Genomic DNA, 25,455 nt, shown 5'->3' with positions numbered 1-25,455 from the left:
ATGGCCTTTTCTTACTTATCACAACACGTTCCATTCCTCAAATTGGCCATAGAACATAGAAAAATTCAGCGCAGTACAGGCCCTTCGGACCTCGATGTTGTGCCGATCCAAGCCCACCTAACCTACACTAGCCCACTTTCCTCCATATGCCTATCCAATGCCTGTGTAAATGCCCATAAAGAGGGAGAGTCCACCACTGTTACTGGCAGGGTATTCCATGAACACTCGACTCGCTGAGTAAAGAATCTACCCCTAACATCAGTCCATAACCATCACCTCTTAATTTAAAGCTATGCCCCCTCGTAATATCTGACTCCCTCAGTTGAATTTTTTTGTCCACATTTGTGGTGTTATATTATGACTAAATACTCCTCATCTGGGGTCCGAGCACTAATCCCACTGGACAGTATTTTCTTGTGAGAGCCACATTAAAGAATAATTTCTTTATTGTACATTTCGATCTTTTACCTTTGAATCAATATTGTGCCTCTACACAAAATTTGCCTTAAATTCCATGAAGTTGTAGTAGAAACCTGGCATTGAAAACTTAAAAGCTTCCTAAATGTCATGAAGTAAAGATGAATTATCCAAAAATGTTAGAAACAAACTGCTTTTACATGTCTGACCTTTTTGCTTTTTAAAGCAGTTACTTCCTCTTCTATTTTTATGAATTTTAATTTTATCAATATTGATTTAGTTTTTACTCATTTTGAGTAATGCTTACTAGCTTCTAACCAGACACTGCCTGAATTCAAACAATATTGCAAGATTAGACTAAAGCAAACCAAATTTCTGCTTGTATTTAGTTTCCAACCCAAAAACTTTTAAGTATCAGGCCTTTTATTTGTATTAATCCTATTTTGTTCCTGCACTTCTTTCTCTGTATCCCAATCTCTCTCCTGTATCTTGTACTTTTATAGCGAAAGTGGTTTGTGGAGGGAAAGCTGAAGCTGGTTGGGCCTAGGGCATTAAAGCCTATATAGCGCAGTGGTAATATCCCTATGACAGGGACAGAAGGTCTGGCTCAAATCCCACCAGCATGAGAAATGTCTATTAGTAACTCTGAACAGGTCAACTTAAAGAAATTAATCCCAAGGAACACTGTCATGGAGTGCAGTGATAGTATCCCAACTTTTCAGCCCACAAGTTCCATCTACACCAGAGACATGTAATAGCTATTTGAAAAGGTTGATGAGAAAATATCTACCCTGACAAACTCCTGCATAGGGCATCGGGGGTAGAACAGTGGTTAGCACCCCTCCTTCACAGGGACCTGGGTTCATTTTCACCCTTGGATGCCTGTGGAGTTTGCACATTCTCCTCATGTCTGCATGGATTTCTTTCAGGTGTTCTGGTTTCCTCCCACAGTCCAAAGCTTTGCAGGTTAGATGGAATGGCTGTGCTAAATTGCCCATAATGTTCAGGATTGTGCAGGTGGATTGGCCATGGTACATGCAGGGATAGAATGAGGGTTGGAAGTTTGGTGGGAAGCTCTTCAGAAGGTCAGTGCAGACTCTAGAACTAAATGACCTTTTATCTGTACTGTAGAGATCCTATGAAATAACTGACCTTCAACCTCAACCATCATCTTTTTATGTCAGGTATGATGCCAATCTGCAGAGTGTTTCCTCACTAATTTTCATTGAGTCTTCAGTTTTACTAAGACTCTGTGATGCCACACTCCCTTAAATGCAGATTTGATGTCAAAGGTAGTTTCTCTCTCATCTCAGCTCTGGAATTTAGTTCTATCTGTATTTGAACCACGGCTGTAATGAGGCCAGAAACTGGTCCTGGGAGAATCCAAACTGGTTACTTTTAAACAAGTGATATTGGATAGCTTTGTTGTTGATCCATCTATTACAGCAACTTGGCAAGGTTTTTGGACCGTTGTGATTGCTATCCTATACAGTACAACCTCTATTATCCGAACAAGATCTCAAGGCCCCAGTGCTTGAGTAAACCGTTATCTGAACGTACGGTTGTCCGAACAAAATAATCTCCACCCATATCAATAGGATAATCGAGGTTGCCCTGTAGTCGGTGTCAATGCAGTGGAAATCTCAGTATTTGTTATATAAACAGACACATCAGCACTATACTTGCATCCTGTCAAATATTCAGTATTTGCTGTAGTTATGTCTCGATAAATCATTAAAATTCTTAAGTCCGGGCATCAAGGTCTTGTTGCTTGCCTTTTAGCTCATCCTGTTTGAATTTGTAAAATGAGATTATATGTAGCTCATAATGCTTTTGAGTTTATCAAGTGCTCACTTGGTATAGTTCTTTCAGGCTTTCTTTTTGATTCCTTCTTTCCCTGCTACCTTTCACTCACTTGCTCGTGCTCCCCACCCCTTCAGGTTGAAGTTGGAGCCTTTGAGCACAGTCAAGGTGTCCAGGTTTGAGGTGCAATCATGGCAGAGGTTGGTTAATCGGCTAGAAAATTCAATAGCTCATACCTGGATCTCAGGGCTTTTGCCCAAAACATCGATTTCACTGCTCGTTTGATGCTGCCTGAACTGCTGTGCTCTTCCAGCACCACTGATCCAGAATCTGTCTTTCATATTTTCGAAATATGGCAGTAATTGCAACTGAAGCATGATGTCTTTCTAAAATCTGAAGTAAATGGAGAATCTCCATTGTTTCGACAAAGTAATACATGGGAAATTATAAAGCTACCTATTGGTTAAAAGCTCTGTTTTAATATGGCACTTAACCATTGAAATGCAGTGCTTTAGTCTGTATTGTATTTTAATGGCCAGAATTATGAACCATTATCACAAGTCTATTTAGTACTAAATTATAGTATTTCTATTTCTTATACTCTGATTAAATAAATTCTGTTGGGTAATTTGTACCAATTTGTCATCTGTATACTCTTGTTAAATGGAGGTGATCATGATTTACTTCTAGTTGCATGAATAAAAATGAGAAATGTTTTGATTTTTAAAAAATGTAGCAGTGGTAAGGATCAGTAGAGCATGAACCGTATTTAATTCAATAACGTAGCTCATGGAACCATGAAGATTTGTTTTAACACAGCGCTGCTTGCTTGCTTCAAATTAGAAGCATGCAATTGGACCTTGATATTCTGGTTTTGGGCTTCAGAAAATGTAGTCCTAATGTGAGCTTGATCACCTGTTATTGGATTTCCTTTCTCAGTAATGTCAGTTTTTGATGATTGTTACATTGAGGTTGCGATAATTCAATCAAAAAATGCATCAAAATTGGGGAGGATAGATTGTAACAACACTTAAAATATCATATTTGAATTTTCTGTAGTAATAAGCTGTCAAGTGCTCACCATTTTTACAGGGTACAAGAAATTTCTTGTATCTATACATATGCAAAAATGTGGAAGCTTCTCAGAGTTACGCTCTTTCTCAGTATATTGGCAGTCTTTGCCTGTGGATGTACCAGATATCAGCATTAAGGCGCAAATTTCAACCAGTCACCCATTGTCCTCATAAATATAGAGAACACTGGAGAAACTCTGGTTTAACAGCATGTTTGGAGAGAGAAAGCATTAACATTTTGATTCTGGGATGCCACATCTTTCAATGCAAGTTTTGATATCATGCTGTAATATTTAAATTACAGACAATGTTACCCTAAAATCCAGGACCAATTCCATTTTCAGAAAACATCCTCATGAGTTGCTACTAATAAGAATAGTGTACTCCACAAGGAGTAGCACTCTGAAAGCTAGTGCTTCCAATTAAAACTGTTGGACTATAATCAGGTGTTATGTGATTTTTAACTTAAGTTGCTGTTTTAGAATTTCTTATTTAGTCAAGAGGAATTGAGGGCAAATTTTAAACTTAGTTTGTTAACACTTGGAGCGGTACGTGGAAAAATACCACATTCATATATTTTTCTGCTTTTTATTGAACAAATGATGCTACAACTGAACAGTGAGTCTATACTATTTAGGAAGATCGTGACTGATCTGTTAAGACTCTCCATTGCTTTATATCTTCCCTTAACCAAAGATTTGCTGATCGCAGGCTTTGAAGTATTAAGTGAGCCAGACAGAATCCAGCAAAGAGGATCCCAAGCATTTCTGCATATATTTATTTCCTGTATAACAGGATTCTTATTTTTAAGTTCATTCCCTTTATGCTGGATGCTCCCACATGTAGAAAAAGGCTTTCTCTTACCCTGTCAGTTCCTTTCAAATTGCTAAACATTTCAATCAAAATCACTTTTGTTATCTAGATTACACATTTAATTCCTGCAAATACTTCCTGCTCAAATCTAGCTCTTGGGGACACTGGTAACATTCTCCTGCATTCCTATCTGGGCTATTACTGTATGTCAGAGGACATGACTCAAATTTTTGGCACCAATTATCATGTTTATACTTAACACAAAAAGGGAATTGATTTATATTTCTAAGAAATGTTCTATAGAGGCTGGATGGACTGGGACTTTTTTCCTTGGAGTGTCAGAAGTTGAGGGTAACCTTAGCTTTATAAAATCAAGGGACTTGGTTAAGATAAATAGCAAAGGCCTCCCTTAGGATAAAAGATCAAAACTAGAGGGCATAAGTTTAAGGTGAGAGAGGAAAGATTTAAAAGGGGCTTGAAGAGGAACTTTTTCAGTGTATGGAATGAACTGCCATAGTAAGTGATAGATGCAGGCACAGTTACACCATTTAAAAGACATTTGGACATGTAGGCCAATGCAGGTAAATGGGACAAGATTAGATTACCTACAGTGTGGACATGGGTCCACACTGACCCTCTGAAGAGAAACCCACCCAGACCCATTTCCCTCTGACTAAAGCACCTAACACAATGGGCAATTTAGAATGGCCAATTCACCTAATCTGCATATCTTTGAACTGTGGGAGGGGAAGCTGAAGCACCCGGACGAAACCCACGTAGACACGGGGGGAATGTGCAAACTCCACGCAGTCAGTCACCCAAGGCTTGGAGTTTGAGAAACCTGGTCAACATGAGTGAGTTGGACTGAAAGATTTGTCTTCCCTGTCGTATGGCCTTCATTTTTCATAAATGCATGTTTTACTCCCCTTGTGTCACTGCAGAGGGTCAAGCAAGTGATTGTGGACATATTGTCTAGATAATGCATGGACGTTTGATTGTCTGTGCAGCAAACTGAGCAAAAGGAATGAAGAACAAAGCTGGTTTCAAGCTAAAAGTCGTCATATGCAACTTAGCAAAAGTGTGTTGCAGTGAAGGAATTGTTAATGAAAACCTGACCAGTAGGTTTCCACAGGAATTAGTGCTGGAACCACAACTGTTTACATTCACTTCCTTCCTCCAAGTCATTAACACATGTATTGTAATGTAGCCAAATTGGCACTAAAACAAATGGAGAAGTAGGTTGAGAGGAATACAAACCGTTCAGAGAAAGTGATAGATTAAGTAAATGAACAAAAAGTTAATAAATGGGCAGTTCATTTTGGAAGGGAGAATTAAAGAAGAGAATATTGTTTAACTGGAGAAAAGCTGCAGAAATCTGAAACAAAGCGACTTGTGTATTCTTGTACATGAAGCACAGCAGGTAATCAGTAAGGCAAATGGAATAAGACCATAAGACGTAGGAGCAAAGTTAGGCCATTTGACCCAAGGAGTCAGCTCCACCATTCAATCATGGCTGATATGTTTTTCTCAACCCTATTTTTGCATTCTCCTCAACCCTTGATCTCTTTGACAAATGAGAACCTATCTATCTGTCTTAAATACACACTGACCTGGCATCCACAACTTCTGTGGCAGTGAATTCTGTAGATTCACTACTCTCTGGCTGAAGAAGTTTCTCCTTATCTCTGTTCTAAAATGTCTTCCTTTTCCTATAAAGCTGTGCCCTCTGGTCTAGTCTCTCCTTCCTGTAGAAACATTTTCCCAACATCCACTCTGTCCAGGTCATTCAGTATTCTAAGTTTCAATTACACTGCTCCCATGTCCTTCTAAACTCCATAGAGTGTAGACCTAGAGTTTTGAAGTGTTCCTTGTATGTTAAGCTTTTCATTCCTGGGACCATTCTCATTAGCTGCTGCTGAACACCCTCCAGGGCCAGTATATCCTTCCTGAAATATGGGGCTCAAAAGTTTGCACAATACTCCAAATGTGGTCTGACCAGAACCTTTTTAGAGTCTCAAATACAACCCTGCTTTTATATTTAAGTCCTTTCAAATAAATGCCATAATTGCATTTGCCTTCCTGACTACTGACACAACCTGTAAGTTTACTTTGAGAAAATCCTGGAATAGAACTCCCAAGTCACTCTGTACTTCAGACTTCTGAATTTTCTCCCCATTTAGAAAAAAGGCCATGCCTCTATTCTTACCAAATTCCCACTTTGTACTCCATCTGCCACTTTTGTTTGCTCTCCTAACTGTCTAAATTCTTCTAAAGCTGCTGCAATGCTTACCTGTCTCTACCTATCTTTGTATCATCTGCAAACTTAGCTAGAATGCCCTCAGTTCCTTCATCTAGATTGTTAATGTATAAAGTAAAAAGTTGTGTTCCCGACACTGAGCCTTGCAGAACACTACATCGCTAGCTGCCATCCTGAGAAGGGCCCTCTTATCTCTTCTGTTTTTTGTCAGCCAATCTGACACAATGGGCCCTTATTTTACTCAGCAGACTTCTATGCGGCACCTTGTCAAAGGCCTCTTGAAGTCCAGACTATCTTTGATCTAACCTGCAATTGTTTCTGCAAAGAATTCTAGCAGATTTGTTAAGACATGACCTCCCTTGATGAAACCATGATGATTTTGCCCTATTTTACCTTATACTTCCAAGTATTCAGAAATGTTATCCTCCACAATGGATTCCAGAAACTCGCCCATGACCAAGGTTAGGTCAGTTGGTTTATAATTGTCCATCTTTTGCCTTACCCTCTCTTTAAGCAGGGGTGTCAATCTAGCAATTTCCAGTCCTCTGGGACACTCGTTGATTCCAGTGATTCGGAGAGTGCAGGCGTTAGTGATGATCTGTCTCCTCAGCTATTTCCCTTAGAACTCTGGGGTGTAGTTCATCTGGTCTAGGTGACGTATCCATCTGTCATTCAGTTAGCCCTTATTTCAAGAGGATAGAGTTTTCTAGGAGTAGGGAAGTCTTGCTGTGACAGTATAAGGTGTTGATGAGATCATATCTGGAATACTGAGAGCAGCTTTGGTCCCCTTATGTGATGATATTATTTCATTGGCAGTGATTCAGAGGTTTGTTAGGATCATCCCTGGTATGGAGGGATTGTCATATGAACAAAGGTGAAACAGGATGGGAATCTGCTCACTGGGGTTTAGAAGAATGAGAGGTGATCTCCTCTTGAAATATGGGAATTTGATGGGGTTAACGTTGAGAGGATGTTTTGTTTTACAGGAGAGTAGCGGACCAAAGGGTTTGTCTCAGGATAAAGGGGTGCCACTTTAAGACTGGAGGAATTTCTTGAGGATTGAGAGTCTTAGGAACGCTTTACCACAAAGGTGATGGGGCAGGGGCCTCGTGTACAATTAAGGCTAAGATAAATTCTTGATCAATAGGGGAATCGAAGCTTCTGGGGAAAGGGCAGGATAGTGGGTTTGAGGAATGTCATCGGATCAGCCCATGATACTATTAATGGCAGAGCAGGCTTAAGGGATCAAACTGTCTACTTCACCACCTATTTCTTATGGTATGAGAATGAAAGAAGAAATCTGCCCTGAAGACGTTCAATACCAGTGCGCCAAAAGAATGGACCACCACCTGTGAAAATTACCAGTTTCCAACAATTTTATTTTTCATATTTTGTGGTAATGTGGCCTCAGTTTTCTTTAGAGATATGATCTTTCAACTTCTGTTGAAATTCATTTGTTAATTGTAAACTTCGAAGGCAAAATGGAAATATGTTCAGAGAACATAAAGAACGGGGTAGTTGTCTTTTGTGTGTTGTAATTCTATAACTCTTCATTTTTGTTGCAGATTCCAGAGTTTGACTATTCTTCTAAAATTAAAATACTTTGCAAACTTGGAAATTTTGATTTGCAATCTAACTCATTAATGTAAATTACAAATTGCAATGGTTCTAATATTGATTCTTGTGGGACTTCACTTTCAACTTTCCATTAATCTGAATGGCGATCCATTTCTCTCTCCGCTGCTTTGTCTTGCAACAAGTTACTATCCATACTGTTACATGTGTCCTGAAACCATATGTTGTGAACTTATTTGTTAATCTTCTACGTGGTATCTTATCAAAGGCTTTTCAGAAATATTGCATCTACTGCATTATCCCATCTACCATCTGTTATCTCCTGAAAGAATTCAATAAGGTTAATTAAAAGTGCCTTTTGAAATGCATGCTAACTATTAATTATTTGTTTTTTATTTTTCTATTTGTTCCTTATTATAGATTTCAATTTTTTCCCCCAGTACAGACTTTAAGCGGGCTGGTTTATTCCCTGAGTGTGCTCTATTACACATCAACATTAAAAATAGCAGTAGCGATGTCTCTGTCCTCTGTCATTGTATTCTTTCTTAATCATTAAGTCTAATGCCTGTAATGTTTTATCTTTTGGCTAGATTTTAAAACTTACAGGTGCACACTATCTGGACGAGGGAATTATCTCTGATTTGGTTAGTTTATTTAATCTTTCTCTCTTATTTCAAATGCAGCTATATCATTTCAAATCTCATCTTCAGATGTCAAGTCCACCTGACTCGATTCCCTGGTAAATACTGAAGCAAAATATGTTTCTGCCATTTCATTGTTGCCCATGATTTTATTCTAACCATTCCTTGGTGACCCTATTCCTATCTCAACTTTCCTTTCTTAAATTTGTACCTGCAGAATGTCTTTGTTTATGCTCTGATTACTGTGAACAGTTTCTCTTTACCTCTTCTAATTTTTTGCGTTTCGTTTTCCTCCAGTCAATTCACATTCTCCCTGGTTGTGTTCTGTGCATGCTGCCGTGCTGTCCATGTACTTTGTGTAATGCCTCTTTCAATTACTGTCATGTGTTCGCTTCTATCTTTATTTCTGTCTCATTAATGTTTGGTTTGTTCCTGTTTGGTGCAATGTATTTGGTGTTAACTGTTGCCATTTTGCAACTTCTTGTCAAGGTTCTCTGTTTTATCTTTGTAAGTTTTATTGGAGTCTGTGTATCAGCTTTTCTCCAATTCCCTTGGTTTTTGCTATGTTTATGCCTTAGCTATTATCTAAAGCACTATTATGTATAACTATTGCTTTTACCAAGATTTCCCTCTATTTCTGCTTCCCCTTTCTGTTCTGATTAGTTTTCCCACTGCTAAATACAACAGCCAATGCTTGCTTAGGTTTCTGTATACAGAAACCTGATCTAGGGAAAATCCAATCCACGTTGTAGTGATACCTTTCTATTATCTACATCTTTATCTACCCTTCTTATCTGCCTTTTATGACTAGTTAATTTTGGGGTATTTGAAATTTTCTGATTTTTCTGGTTTTAACTTATTTATTTTCTAATTTGCATTTTGCTTCAATCAACTTTCACCATCAGATGATCTGTAATACTACCCCTATTAATGTAATTGTTATCTTCTATCTCCACTTGGAGACAGTGGTTGGATAATATGGCTTAAGATTGAAAGTACAGAAGGAGTAAATTGATTTTTCTTATCCTTGTCAAGCTGGTTGCATTTCCAGCATCTATCTTAGGGCATCTTTTTATAGACTTCAAGGATTGATTGGACATGCACCATGCAACATTAATGTTTTCTTAGTGGTATGCACAATATATTAAGGAAGAAATCAATTAGTTTTGGGAGGACAGTCAGACTAGAGTGGTGAGCAGGTTTTCTTTTTTAGTGGAGACTCCTTGGGTAGACATTCCAAGAAACGAAAGACAGGAATGTTTTCCCCACTTTTTCTGCATGACAAATACGATTCAGAGCTGTGCTGAGATTTTCATTGACAGGTCTGCAGGTGAAAAAAGCTGTAAGGACATTTTGGATTCTGGGTTCTATTTTTTTTAAAGGAGAAGCTGAAGACCAAAGCAAGGAGGTGATGACAAATCGTGCAATTGCTGTGCAGAAGGGATTTTGGAATGGTAGAAAATTCATTAGGATAATGCAAAGAGTGAGAACAATTTGTGATATACTTGAATACCTGTAGCTCTTCACCAGACCAAAGATAATTAAGGAGTGATCTAATTGTGCTCAAAACTGAGGATTTTGAAGGGTATCTAGTGAACTTTTTTTAATGGTTAAATTAATAAAGAGGCATAAGTTTAAGATGTGCTAGAAATGTTGAGGAATTTGATAAATGATTCTTGAAATTTGTGTGGAATATGTTATCGAAGGGACCTAAAATCTGTTTGAATCAACCTTTGAGCTGAATCTACTTGAAGCAACAAATTAAAAACTGAAGGGAACATACAGGAATAAGAGACTACCATGCGTAGCTCTAATATGGAATTAGCAATGTTCTGTCCAAATGTGATAGCCTGAAATGGCAGCCTCTTAGTTATAGGGATGTACAGCATGGAAACAGACCTTTCAGTCCAAATCGTCCATGCTGACCAGATATCCCAACCCAATCTAGTCCCACCAGCCACCAAATCCCTCCCAACCCTTCCTATTTGTATACCCATCCAGATGCCTTTTACAATTGTGCCACCCTCCTCCACTGCCTCAGGCAGCACATTTCATACGTTGCCCCTTGGGTCTCTTTTATATCTTTCCCGTCTCACCCTAAACCTGTGCCCTCTAGTTCTGGGCTCCCCCACGTCAGTGAAAAGATCTTGTCTACTTATCCATGCCCCTCATGATTTCAAAAATCTATTGCATGCAATATTCCAAAAGTGGCCCAACCAATGTCCTCTATACTTCTGTACTTTCATGTGCCAAGTAGCACTTCTGAGAAGGTTTCACTTGTTATGCCAATGTCAAACCTTTAAGAATCCCATGTAAATTTTGTAATTTAACTTTGTACTTCAAGTGTTTAGCAGTGTAATGTTTTTGAATTGGACATTTTGGTCACAACCACTGTCTGATCTAAGAGTTTCTTGTGTTCAGTTGTGGGAGATGTTTAGCCAGACAGTCAACTGGAGAAGTCTTTAGCAGGGAGGAGCAATTCTGAATGTTGATGTGCAGCCAACAAGGATCCTAAAACTGCACATGCTAGTGAGCTTCAATTGAGGCTGTAATCCTAATAACCCGATAGTCATAGTTGAATGTGGACATTTGCTATTGAGGCTATTAGAATAAATAGTCAATAAAATAAGTGGAAATGGAAGGTTTAAGGAAAGAAATGCTCACTTTTCCATTATTTAGTATTTGCGTTTTGTATCAATTGATGCACAAGATTATTGATAATGTAATGAAGCAGATATAGTTTGAAATAGAACATATTGTAAATGCCCCCAGAAAGTGTGTTGGAATACCAAGGGCAAGAGAGCTAAATCCCTTTGAGAATAGATTAAATTAATCATGCATTAGGGTAATGTAATCCTGTGATGATCGCATTCTATTCTGGATTTTGAATATATCTGTAACTCTAGTTGTAAATCCATTCCCACTGCACTTTTTGTGCAGGTCCTTGGGCCTGGAAACATGAGGGGGAGTTTTCAGTTTCAGTTTAAAAAAAAAAGTTCAAGCACCCAAACGTTGTGAAAGATTGCAGTTTGAAACAGGAAAACTAACAAATATAAGCTGAACTTTTTTTGGTCTACATAATTTTTGAAATTTTTAAAAATTCTGGCATGTTTACAGCACACAAGACTATTCAATCAGTGCTGGATTTCTTTGTAATAGTGATTGTATTACATTTGAAATTTGGACCAGATCTTTGATCACAAATGAGTGCGCTTTGGAACCCATTGAATAATAGAGCTTGAACAGCCTGTTCTATTTATATCTATCTCTTCTTTGCCCTTGCATCTCCACCTATAAATATCCTATGTCAATGTAGATCATTGTTACACATTTGAAGGAAAATATTAAGACAAAATCCTTTGTTTTAGTACTAAAAGTACTGACTTCTAAAGGATCACTGCTCTTTAGCAGTGAATTTACTTTCATAATTGAAATAGTTCATTATGTACACTCCATATGGAAAAGAATGGGCAGGAAAGCTTCGATTCTGTACAGCTTGCCATTGCAAAGCTAAGGAACAGTATGTGGCACTCTGCAATCCCCTTGAGTAGAACAGGGCATGTGCCACATAACCTCAAAAGTAAGTTAGCGATAAGGAAGTATTTTCAAATTCTCATGAGCTGAAAGTAGGAAGGAATGATCTCTGATAAAACACATCTATGGGTTAACATGATCTGGTGCCTTGGAATGACATGCATTACTGGAAAAAGCAGACTTGATTTTTGAAGGGAAGTTAATTAAATGGCAGTTTTTCTTCCTACTTAAATGGTAAAACACTTTTCGTATACAAAGTGAGTAGTTTGACTAGAGATACATTCATATTTCTTCAACATAACAGGTTTATCACCTGATCAATGTTTTTGGCCATAATTTATAATTAAAAACATTATATTTTCAGTCAAATCATGAAAATCGTATGACGCAATGTTTAAAAGTTAGCATGCATGTCCACTTAGAATTTCTCTTTCCTTTGTTTTAATGAAGGTTGTAACAGATGTAAAATGTGTGCGCTAACAGGAGATGAGTTTTAATGCCAGATGTGCTGCACAATAATTAGTGTTAAGGAAGGGTTAGATTTTGTGAAGGTGTCACTCTGATTTCGAAAGAAATGCTTTCCTTCTGTGTTAATTAACTATACAATTAGCTTAGCCTGTCAAGTGTCATCTGTAGAATTTGATGCATCATTCTGAAACATACCTCAATGTTCAGTTCATATAAGCATTCTGAACACAACTTCAGTTTACGCATTTGACTCATCCCGGACATGCAAAGATATTAGTTTACTGGGACGTTTTTGCCTGATCAGAAGTGACGGATATGTGTGGTGGCATTATTTTGGTGAAATTGTCTTTCTGAATGTGAATATTAGAAAATAATAAATCTGAAAACCTGTGCAACAAACACTTCGAATGAATTAGGAGATTTAGCTCAAACTTGGTATAAGTTGACAAAGCTGTGGTGCTGCTTTAAAAGAAACAGCATATTTTCACCACTGAAAAATTGATCAACACCAATCCTTTAAGTGTGTTAAGTGACTGTTAGGCTCCCTCCTTGTCGCTCTACATTTCTCTCTGACTCCCGTTTCGTTAGCATGAATTCACTGTAATACAATTGACAAATTGGGGACTCTTTAAGTGTGAACTTTTAAAACGTGTGTTGGCTGTAATGCGATTACAACGCCAACACTTGCAGTGCTGTTTCTAAAATGCAATTTTTCTATATCACAAGCTTGCACAAGAATGCAGCTGTTGCGTTATTGAAGAGCTACCTGTATTGCAAGTATTGAATTATAAACCTTAGAAACGCTACGATAATCTCCCAGATGTTAAAGAGCCACAAACGCAAGCACAGCCTTTACAGGCACACTTTATTGCTATTGCACACATCTGTCTGGTCTCCATTGCCATTTGTTCCCCGTGTCCCATTCCATTCCCACTTAATGCCATGCCTCCCACCTCCACTTGCTCTCATCCTACACTCATCATCTCTTTCCCTGCTGAGCTTCCATTCACTTAATCATGTCTTCCCTCCAGTTAAGGCACACTCATCCACTGTTGTTCCACCCTTCCCCTGACCAGGCTATCTTTGCCTTGCTGAAATATGTGTATAAAGAGAACTGACAGTGGGTCCAAACCCTGTGCTCCAATTCCAGGCCCCCTAAGCTCTGAACAGTGCCTACACCTCCCTGGCCCACTCTTGGTACTCTGACCTTGTGTACACACTTCCTAATTTGTTTGGAAAGGAATGCATCTTGTGGTTATGTTATAGGTGCCTTTTGCTAGATGCGATTAATTGGTTAGAATTGGATTTTTGGCTGAATGGTAAGTTTATCTGCATGTTTGAAACTTGCTCAAGACTTCAGAGTAAGGATAATCAGTTAATTTAATTCGTTTTCATTTTGAATGTATCTACTGCATATTCTTGCCATCATGTGACTTACACCACAAACTAAAGTTGGAGTGTCTGGTTTTAGTGCCTAGTCTTGTCTTGAATGAGCCTTATACAATCATATTTGTCCCTTTTGAATGGAAACTTACTTGAAATGAACCTGGGGATTTGTATACCCTGATTTTTGTTTTCATCCTCATTAAAAATATCCCAAGCAAAATGTTAGGTGGTTAGATGAGTGAGAGAATTGCTACGCTTTCCTTGAGGGTCTTTGTATATGCAAATTGTTGTGATTTACAGGTGATTTTTCTTATGAATACTGTTTTCCCTGTGTATACATACAGGTGCATCACTACCCAAATACACTTTCCCTGAGGAACCCTTGATAGTAAACGAGCAACAGTGATACTACAACCACGAACATGGACCCTAAAGTTACCGAAGGCGGTCTAAATGTTACCCTTACCATCCGACTGCTGATGCATGGGAAGGTCAATATTCAGTTTCAGTATTACAAAGAGGAATGCAATGATGCTTGTATTGCTGATGGTGGTCACCAGTAATGAATTAACTTGGCTTTAAGTCATTTAATGTTGCTCATCAAAGAGTGTGTGTTCAGGGACTTTATATTCCAACTATTGCAAATGCTTATATGGTTGACAAATAATTACTGTGACTGACTTGTCAAAATGGGTTTACTGGCTGACACTTTCATAACAGGAACATGGTTGAAATGAGTGAGTTTCTTCAAAATAGAGTTAATGCCAGAATTAAATTAATCCGAATGAGTATTGCATTATGGCTCATCATGAACCTATTTCGTGTTAGGTAAAAATTATATGTTTGGTTTTTGTAATCTTAAAGAATTCCTCTGTGGTGTCAAATGAGACCCGCAATGTTCAGTTTCTCTTCCCTTACTTGAATTCTGTTTGGTGAAGGTGTAACACTCATGTAATCACCATTTGCTCATATGGCAAATGTTGACTTTTTAAAACGAAAGAATTGAACAGATTAAACATTTTGTAGAGAAACATGCAATAAAGCAATTGTAAAATATCACCATTTGAAATGTTTTCATGCAATCCTAATTGTTGAAGGTTAAGTAGGGGAATGGCATTTTCTTTCCGTTCTTTAGGATATCTAATGCTGTTATGTTAGATATTTGCTTAGGTCTTCCAGTTTCAAGACGGTTAGAGACCTAACTATCCAATTCTCCCTGCCCCTGCTCCCTTTAACCCTAAGGCACCCTTGTTACCTGATGGCAACTCTACCCAACTGCCATCCTATTCCCTTAACCACTTTGCCAAAGATGATTTGGGACATTTGAACTCAACAAAGCAGAATATAGCAGCTATTGCTATTTTTTTTAAAAAAGAGGCAAGTTTTCTACATGGATTCCTTTTGCTCATTTCATAGAATCATAGTTGATTTCTTTGAGGATTCATGTACTGGCTAAATTTGGAAGATCCTCAGCCAGAAAAATCTGAGAAAAATAGATTGACATTTTTTGTTCAGTCAAGGTTGGAAACGGTAGCTGATCATAAAATTTGGCCAAATTAAATTTTGGTCTCTTTGTCATCTTGACTGAACAAAGTTGATGTTTACCACTTGGACATTGTTTTTCTCTGTCAGCCTAAAACAGCCACCTGATGGAGTAGCACTTTGAAAGCTAGTGCTTCCAAATAAGCCTGTTGGACCATAACCCGGTGTTGTGTTTTTTAACGTAGCGTAAAACCAGGATTGCTGAACACCATGATTTACTTAGTATTAAGCATCTTTAACACTGCACCTTGTAGGAGTGTTAGAACTTCACATTGACAATTTCTAAAGGCAAGCAGCAGAGGGAAGTCACCCTAGCCCACCTGCCCCTCATTTGAAGGTGATTTAACCTTAAATTTCCAAATAAGAAATGGAAATGATTCTGCCAGAGCACATCACTGCTTTCTTATTTAAGCACTGTTTAACATTTTATACCTGCTGTGCCGCTTTTGTCAGTTTGTTGCTGATCAACTGAATTTAAAAGATTGTGTATCCATTTAAGTATTCTGTAGTATTTCCTATTAACTGAAAATACTTTTTTTTTTAAAAAAAGGATGTTTTCCCCAGACTTCTGTTAATCTTCAAACTGACTCTTTGCATGAAGTAGAGCAGCAATGATTTAGTGACTCATCTCTGCTATTTGCCTCTTGCTGTAGGTTTCTGGCTATTTGACTTGCATGCTCTGTTTACCCTTGCCCATACGCTGGTCATTCTGGGCATTTTTCCCTGGCTCAAAAGTTGTCCCTGTCGCTCCCAACCCATGCTGTATTTTTCTACCCACCCCCTCATCAGTACTATTCCCACATCTTCCTCTTTGACCTATGCCCTTTGACATTTGCAGGAAGGTGAGAATTATTGAGAAATCGGTTTTGCTTTTGGAACTGTAACATGGTTCTTACTGTAAGTATGTGTCTAGCAAGGTTTATTTCTTTTCACAAATCCATTGGTTTGTGTCACAGTAAATCAAATATTGAATTCAGAAGCTTGAAGCTTTAGGTTTTCGAATAGGATATTTGTTAGTATCAAATAAATTTGGTTTCTGCAGTATTTTAATGTGGCAGTTAAAGCATTTATTAAAAACAGCTTGAAGTCTGTTTGAATGTGCCACAAAAATTTGTGGATGAGTTAAGTAGTGCTCTATTAGAGGAATTATCTACAGGATAAGCATTACTATGTTCTTTTCCCCTTTTGATTCTTACAGGAAGTTGGAAGCATCATTGGAAAGGTATTAATATTTTACTTTGTATTTGCTGATCTGAGTATGAATCACATTCCCAAAATTTGAAAATTAAGTGAATGCATAGATATTTCAGGTGACAATTCTGATATGTTTGTGGCTGAAGTCTTATGATTTCCATAAAATTGTTTGAGAAGCCTTTCTAACCTGTTTTTCTCTCTGGCTTGAATGTGTGGTTTATTACTTTTGTAGTAGTAATTTCTACCTGTTGCGTACAGTTGCCACTTTCTAATGACTTCATACCATTTAACTGCAAGCCTGCAGATTTCATTGCTTCCAAAAGCATGATATTGTGCAACATTATTTTAAATTTCATGCCTTTGACTTATCAGTCTATAGCTAGTGCTACTATATCCATAGATTACAGGATAGCATGAACAGAATATAGGTGAATGGTTTGTGCTTTGTATCTCTCTGCTTTCAGAAAGGTGAAACTGTAAAGAAAATGCGTGAGGAGGTAAGTGAATTTTCACTATGATCTTTCATTTGAGTTTTTGTGCCTTTGCCAAGTAATTTGATCAGCATTCCTGCTGTAACTTGGATATCTTGTGGCTGTTCCAGAGTGGTGCACGCATTAATATCTCTGAAGGAAATTGTCCCGAGCGAATTGTAACCATCACAGGTCCAACTGATGCAATATTCAAGGCATTTGCAATGATCGCCTTTAAATTTGAGGAGGTAAGATATGTGGCTCAGGGCAGCCAGAACTAGACCTATCTTGAAATGAGTTGTGGTTTATGTAGGTGTCTCATTTGTAATTAGTTTTGCTGCAGTTGTCAGCAGGTGCATGTTTACGAAGAAACGTGTGTATGAACTATAGAGTTCAAAACTAATACCAGTCCTATTATGTAAAATTTAAAAAAAACCGTTATCCAAGTTCTCTTTTCAAAAAAAAATATTCTTTGCATCTGTGTAGAGTGTAGGAATATAGCTGCATTCATAGCCATTAAAATGAATTTCAATTATCTGTACATCTCTTTAAACTGAGGTTTAAACTAGCATATCCCCATTACCCCGACAGGTTCTGCAGTATGAATTTTGAGTTCAGTTCTGAGACCAAGTTTAAATGCTGCAAACTTCTATATGTATCTTAAGATGACATACAAAACAAAATATTCATTGGATAAGACCAAAGGTCTAAGAGCAAAAATACGGTATTTAGTCCATCAAAATTGATCCACCAATCAGAGATTATGGTTATCTAGTAAGAGCATAAGAACTAGGAGCAAGCTTTGTCTTGTGAGCAGTACAGCAGATCACATGATTAAGTAGCCCAGATCAGCGAATAATAGAGAAACAGCGGCAAAAACAAAAACACAGGTCTATTAAGTTTAGAGTGTAGAACAATTGTAGGAAATAGAAAACTTAGATCTGCACATAGGATCTTGTAAGGAGTCGACCATATCCAGGACCATCTTTGTAACTGTATCTACCACTTATACATTCTTGTAACCATCTCTTCATAATGGCTGCAAAATCATATCAATTTGCTTCAGTTTGCACCACCAGTTCATCTATCGCATTCCAAATACATAAGTGGAAGCAGAATTAGGCCATTCAGCCCTCAATCTTCTCTTCCCTTCTCAAACCTTCTCTTCCCTTCTCCCATAAATGTTGATCCCACTACTAATCAAGAACCTTTCTCCCTCTTTCTTAAATGTGTTTAATGACTTGGCCTCCACAGCCTTCTGTGACAATGAGTTCTGCAGATTCACCACCCTCTGGCTGAAGAAATACTTCCTCAAGTCAATTCTGAAGGATCATCCCTCCATCCTGAGGCTATGCCCTCAGGATCTAATCTCGCCTACTAGTGAAACAATCATCTCCATGTCCGCTGTATCCAGGCCTCAGTATTCTCTGTTTCAATGAGATTTCCCCTTCATCCTTCTAAACTCTATTCGGGACCCAGAGTCCTCAGCTGCTGCTCACGTGACAAGCCCTTCATTCCCAGGGTTGTTCCTGTAAACTTCTGGACAACCTCAAAGGCCAGCATGTGCTTCCTTTAAATACCAGTCCAAATTACACAATATTCCAAATGCAATCTGGCTAGACCCTTATACAACCTCTGCAGTTCATTTCTGCTCTTGTATTTTAGTGCTCTCAATGAATGCTAAGATTGCATTTGCCTTCCAACTCAGCCTGTGTGTTAACCTTGAGAGAATCCTGAACTAGGACTCTCCAATCCCTTTGTGCTTCAGTAGGGAGCATTTTAGCCAGGAGTAGTTGAGTATCTCCTTAAATTTCTGCCACTGCTTGTCAGCTGTCCTACTGTTGTCTTCCTGTCCAATCCACTATGGCCAAGTCTTTCATCTTGCCTATGGAATTACCTATGTTTAACTTCAGACTGCTATTAGAGTCAGATGTACAGCATGGAAACAAACCCTTTGTTCCAACTCGTCTATGCGGATCACATATCCCCAAATGAATCCAGTCCCATTTGCCAGCGTTTGGCCCAAATCCCTGTAAACATTTCCTATTCATATATCCATTCTGATGCCTTTTAGATGTTGTAATTGTATCAGCCTCCACCACTTCCTCTGGTAGCTCATTCCATACATGCACCACCTGTTGCATGAAAAGGCTGCCCCTTAGGTCCCTTTTAAATCGTTCCCCTCTCACCCTAAACTTATGCCCTCTAGTTCTGGACTCTCCCACCCCAGGGAAAAGACTTTGTCTACTTACCCTATCCATGCCCCTCATGATTTTATAAACTTCTAAGGCCTCCGACGCTCCAGGGAAAACGGCTCCAGCCTATTCAGCCTCTCCCTATAGCTCAAACCCTGTCAATATCCTTGTAAATCTTTTTTGAACCGTTTCAAGTTTCACAACATCCTTTCTCTAGGAGGGCCACCAGAATTGCGCACACTATTTCTGTGGGACTCCAGCTTGTTGCCTTGCACTTGAATTTGAAATTCTAGCAATCTATGATCACTCGTCTCTCATGGATCCTTAACTGTATGATTATTAATTAATCCCACCTCGTTGCACAATAACATATCCAGAATAGCCTTCTCCCTGGTTCCAAAACACACTACTCCAAGAAATGATCTCTAATACATTCAATTAACTTTCCCATGAGGCTAGCTATGCCAATGTAGTAATTCAGTCTTATGTGCATATTAAAATCGCCCATTATTATTACTGTACCTTTTCTTACAAGCCCCTGAACATTTCCTGGTTTATACTGTGACCCATAATGGTGCTACTGTTTGGGGACCTATGGATTGCACCCATCTAGGGACCTGTTTCCCTTGCTTTTTCTTATTTGTATCCACACTGATTCTGTGTCTTGATCTCCTGTGCTGGCATAATTTCTATCCACAGTATTCACATCATCTTTACTAACAAAGCCACACATATATCTTTTCCTTCCTACTTATCCTTGCAAAGCAACACTGAGTACCCTTCTCCCTGGAACCATGTCTATCCAAATTGGTAATTGCTACCATATCCTACCCACGTATCTCTTTGCGCTGTTAACTCATTAATTGTGCTCCAGATGCTTTGTGTATTCAGATACACCTTTAAGTTTGTTCTATTATCAAATTTCTACACTTTTGTATGATATTTGTCTTTTTTTTATTTTCTGGTAACAATCAACTCTGTTCACCTGCTCTCTTCCCCCTTTCTCAACTTTGATTTTCTGATTTTCCATGCAATTGAACCTTATATCCACTACCTCCACTCAAAAAAAAACTTTAGTTTTAAATTTCTATCTACCTTCGTGCAATTCACCAGGACTTTTCCAGAATCTGAGGATTCTTGAAAATTTACTACCAGTGCTTTTTTGTTCTGAATTTTTAGTTCTTAAAACCTTCCCAATCCTTTGGTTTGCCATTAATCTTTCCTAGATTTAGGTTTTTTCTTTTAGTTTGTTATCCTTAACTTAATCCTGGTTGGTTTATTCCTCTCCTCACTGAGATGTGTCTTCTGGGATAATTGTCTATAACACCCAAGACTACTTGTTCACAATTTCAGGACATCGATAACTCAATGTCGAACAGTACTGCCACCAGTAAACCACCTGTGACCCTGCGGCTTGTGGTACCAGCCAGTCAATGCGGATCACTGATTGGCAAAGGGGGCTCCAAGATCAAAGAAATTCGTGAGGTCAGCTTTTTGCTCTGCTTGCGTGTGGTTTGTCTGGTAGAATGTGTATTTCAGATCTTAATACTACTGTTAAGATTCAACATGGTGTAGAGTTGTCACTATCTAATGCAGTGCCAATTCTCAAACAACTGGTCATTAGCTTGCAGTCTGAGTAGTCTTATGATCTGGTCTCCCCTGCCAATAATGCCACTGGATAGCAAGATTTTTGTTGGGATCTTCAATGCTTTACTTTGAGAGAGCACTGCTGTGTGCATTTTTTTAAGAAACAATGGTACATAAACTGATTGCAGCCAGAGATGACCGACAAAGTTCACAGAATCTTACTAGATGGCAGGAAAGCATTGTGCCTGCCTCGTATCTTTGAGCCAACTTAATTGGTACACTTTGCCTCCGCTGCTTATCCTTCAAAAGGTTTTCCTCCAAGTAAATAACCAATTCCCTTTCAAAGAATATTGCTGAATGTACTTACACCCATTATAACTTTGTAAAACAAAATCTCATCTGCCCTCAGGTTCTTGTGGAAATTATCTATTATCTGTTTTTTGAAACAATTATTGTTCTTTTGATTTGGCAAACCACTTTATTTGAGGGGCTTGGTAGACATGAAATCTATCTTTAGCTTTTTCTGTTCCAAATGGAATAATCCCAGCTTCACATTTCACTCCATATAATTGAAGACCTTAACCATACAAACTGCATCACGAAAAGAGTATTTTCAATCATTTTTCTTGAGGCACTCCCTATAAATGCTAGTATGTTTTTAAGCTCCTGCTGCAGATAATGGCATGTTTCCCAGGACCCCAGTCCTAACTTTTGAAAAATTTTGGCTGGAAGCCAAAGCAATGCAGTGCTGCCATTTTTGCTGCTGTAGCGTTAGAGATGTCATGCCAGTAAGATAGTGAATAATTCAAGAAATAATGCTCAAGTATGAGATCAGCTATATTAGTGGATGGTTTAACATCTGCAGGCAGACAGAGTATTCCACTGCTCACCACTTTTTTTTTTGGCCCCAAAGGCAACAAAAGCATTTTCTTAATCTGCTGCAGGGGAGTTCAGTCAGTGAAATTGCATTAAACTTGATCATAAAGTCATCCCAGTTCAAGAGCCGACTCCTTGGTCACGATAAGACCAGACTGGGTTGCTTTCAAATTTTCCTAACTTGAGTAAGTTTGGTTATAAACAAGTTTAAAATTTTGTTTTTGTAGTGTAAGGCGTTTGTCCATTTCAGGAAACAATGGACTGCACCAAAGACCCATGTCACTTCCTTATTGACCATTACCTGTTGTGGCTATAAAGACTGACTTTTGAGTGATGGGTGCAAGTAAACAGCATTGGCCCAAATGGCTGCTGTTTTCTCCCATAAGGATCTCTCATCTGTTTTTTTTAACATCATCTCTGTCCATGCTCTTCCTGACTTCGTCCCTGGGCACTCTGGTCAGCAGCAAGACCTACGTGTAAGCAGATTCTGATTCTCGTCATCTTGATGTCTCTTGCTAATGTCCTTGTGTTGCAGATCTGGATGATCTGTTGGTTTAGTGCCACTGCAAACTTTCCTCAGACTGTCTGGAGGATGTGTCTATCATTCATTTGGTTCACATCACCCAGCAAATGCATGCATTTACTGACAAAAACAACATGCTGGAGATCCCTGCATGTTGAAGTATTTGCATATTTAGCACTTGCCTCCCAAAAAGTCCCTGAAATTTGACTTGAGCAATTGAGGTGAAAGCTACTTTTCCTGGCTTGCATAAGTTGTCTATGCTCCATTGATGTAATGGAGAATGTTGAATACAAACTTAATACACATGCATCTTCATGTTTTCCTTTAAGTTGTTGTTGGCCCACACTGTTCAGTGTTGATTTGTTTTATTGTCACGTATACCTAAGTATAGTGAAAAGCTTTATATGCAAGCAGTACCGGCAGATCATAGTAAGCAAGGACATACAAATCGTAGGGTGAAGAAAAATACTTGGAGGCATACAGGTTACATCACGTGGCATGTGCTGGGCAAGACCAACATTAGCAAGATCGGCATTATTTGAAGTTAGAGAGTCCATCCATCAGCATAATGAAGGCGGGGATGAAGCTGCTCCTGAATCTACTAGTGTGTGTTCAAGCTTGTGCACCTTCTGCCTGACCAAAGAGTTTGTAGGAGTGTATTACTAGGATGCCTTGGATCTTTGATGTTGGCAGCTTTTCTGCAGCAGCGGGCTGTGTAAATGGAGTCCATGGATGGAAAGTTGGCTTCTGTGATGGTCTGGCTCTGTGCACACAACCTTCTGCAGTTTCTTACAGTCCTGGGTACACCAGGCTGTTCTGCACATGGGCAGTATGCTTTCAATGGTGCATCTGTAAAGGTTGGAGAGTGTACTTATGCAAGTGCAAAATTTCCGGAGCTGCCTGAGGAAGAAGCGACATTGTGCATCTGTGGAAAGCCTAGGATAGGTGGTCTGTTATTGTCACTCTTTGGAACTTGATACTGTCCATCACGTCAGCCTATTTCATGTAGATCTAGCCATGTTCTCCTCATGTTGCAGCTGGGGCCTTGTCAAACTTGGTCCTCATTTTAGTGTCTAGAGATACATTCCTCGTGATTTGTTAATCCATTGGACATGAAGCATGTGACAGCCTTCAGAGGTTGATAGAAGATGGCCCATTGCACTGGCATTCCTGACACCATAGTCATTCCAAAGTCCTGCCGAGCTTGGAGAACAATCTGCAAGCTGTTGTGAATGAACCTCAGAATGGGGTGTTGTGCACTTTGGGTGTGGTGTATTGACTTAGCTGCTGTATTAATACAAAAACAATTCGTATGTCACTGATAAATGCCATACTGGAATTTATGTAATTTACACAATTAACATGAAGATTATCTTGTGATTAAGGGAGCACATTAAATTCTTCTTTTAACACTTGCAGTGGATTTATTAAAATTTTACTTAGGATTACAATAAATTATGCTGTGTTCTCCCTATATTTTGAAATTTTGGCCATCTGCATATTGAGGTGCACAGACTTAGTGAAATATGTCAACTACACAATGCAGGCATGTTTCATTGAACTGGCACAAAGGACTTAATGCAAATTATGGTCAAATAATTGTCATTCTTCCAGACTCTGGCACCACATCTGTGGCTTTAACCTATGCATTTTTTTATTCGTTGCAGTCAACAGGGGCTCAAGTCCAGGTAGCAGGGGACATGCTGCCTAATTCCACTGAGCGTGCTGTGACAATCTCTGGAATGCCAGATGCTATCATCCAGTGTGTGAAGCAAATATGTGTGGTGATGCTGGAGGTAGAGTATAAGGCGAGCATCAGGAGCAGCATATTTTAAGGGAGTCATGGCTGCCTTTTGGGCATTGTAATACTTTGATACCATAACACAGATTAATTGTACCTGAAGATGTCTGATCTGATTTTAGTTTTATAACGTAAGTTGGGCAATACAAATAAGATGACAACTTGAATCAAATGTTAGTGTCAACTTTTCATCCAAACTAGATTCCTCTTCTGTGTTTCTTTCTTATCCTATTTGGGTAACGTTCAACACACAAATACAAAATAATGCTGCATTCTAGGTCAGTCTTTCATAACTTTTTAAATTGTTTTACTTTTTATTCTTTCAAGTCTACCTTGCAGATTTGAATAGGAATTCTGTTGATCAGTTCATGATACACATTCCATTGTCCTCTTTAATGATTACTCCACTGAACTATAAAGAGTTCTATTACTCCTGTAAGCATGAATAGTCACAACGGTTAGTCATTTCCACCTGAGTTTCAAAGCCATGTTCTATTAAAGTTAAGAGTTAGATTTATAGCCAGTTACTTGATGTTATCATCCAGTTTTCAGCTTTTATTAAAAAATCTCAGATTGGAAAATTTACACTTTGCAATAACAAGAGAACACCTGCAAGTTTTTGGCTGGTACTTGCATGGTTAAAGTTATGATTTAAGTCTAGCTTAGAGTGGTATTGGAACAGCACAGCAGGCCAGGCAGCATCTGAGGAGCAGGAAAACTGACTTTCCAGGCAAAAGCTCTTCCTAAGTTGATTTGAGTTGACTTCTGATTAACCTATACAATCAAACAAAGACAGGCATACTTTGTTCTTTTCACAATCCAGAACACGATAAATGTATGTAAGTGTTAATAACTTGGAACTCTGGCACTGTAATACCTGCGCAAAGTGGTCCCATTAATCGATCAAAAAGGTTGATGCCATTTTTTAGCTCTTCTGTACAAATCTTATTTACAGGCAAGGTAGTCACTGAATAAATGAAGTTGCTATTAAAATGAGTAGGTGGATACGGAGCTACTTTGAATTTTCATTAAAAAAAAATTTCAAATTCATTCTAACAGAAACTGAGCTATGGAAAATGTTTCTACAATAACTGTGCCATTGGCAGCTACACTAGTGATTCAGACATCTGATTATTTATGAAGCATTCTCTCAAAACATCTTTTATTCTCAGGTGAAAACCCTTTCAAAGCTGGACTGGCATAAAGCTGTTTTTGTAAATTATACACAGTTCATTTGTTAAGACACTCATAAAATACAGTGTACAAACCTGCAACTTTTAGAACATTTCTGGTGTCCTTT

The 25,455-nt window shown here is 38.5% G+C and overlaps 1 protein-coding gene across 16 annotated transcripts in view; it reads left to right on the top strand.

The window, feature by feature from the left end:
• Positions 1-25,455, top strand: part of LOC132817236 (poly(rC)-binding protein 3) — a 147,131-nt gene that overhangs the window by 100,696 nt on the left and 20,980 nt on the right. For 9 of the 16 annotated variants that reach the window (XM_060827563.1, XM_060827562.1, XM_060827561.1 and 6 more), the window contains 6 exons: positions 14,312-14,458; positions 16,708-16,731; positions 17,168-17,200; positions 17,305-17,421; positions 20,722-20,853; positions 24,022-24,162. In XM_060827563.1, the coding sequence (XP_060683546.1) occupies positions 14,390-14,458; positions 16,708-16,731; positions 17,168-17,200; positions 17,305-17,421; positions 20,722-20,853; positions 24,022-24,162 (516 nt within the window). In that variant the 5' untranslated portion in view covers positions 14,312-14,389. Of the gene's footprint in view, positions 1-8,639; positions 8,678-14,311; positions 14,459-16,707; positions 16,732-17,167; positions 17,201-17,304; positions 17,422-20,721; positions 20,854-24,021; positions 24,163-25,455 lie in introns of those variants that run through there. The other 7 variants (XM_060827565.1, XM_060827567.1, XM_060827570.1 and 4 more) reach the window with 2 other exon arrangements.

Source organism: Hemiscyllium ocellatum, chromosome 7 (genome assembly GCF_020745735.1).
Source record: "Hemiscyllium ocellatum isolate sHemOce1 chromosome 7, sHemOce1.pat.X.cur, whole genome shotgun sequence".
Classification (NCBI taxonomy): domain Eukaryota; kingdom Metazoa; phylum Chordata; class Chondrichthyes; order Orectolobiformes; family Hemiscylliidae; genus Hemiscyllium; species Hemiscyllium ocellatum.
The sequence above is the reverse complement of the archived record's forward strand: the minus strand, read 5'-3'. Positions and strand labels throughout refer to the sequence as shown.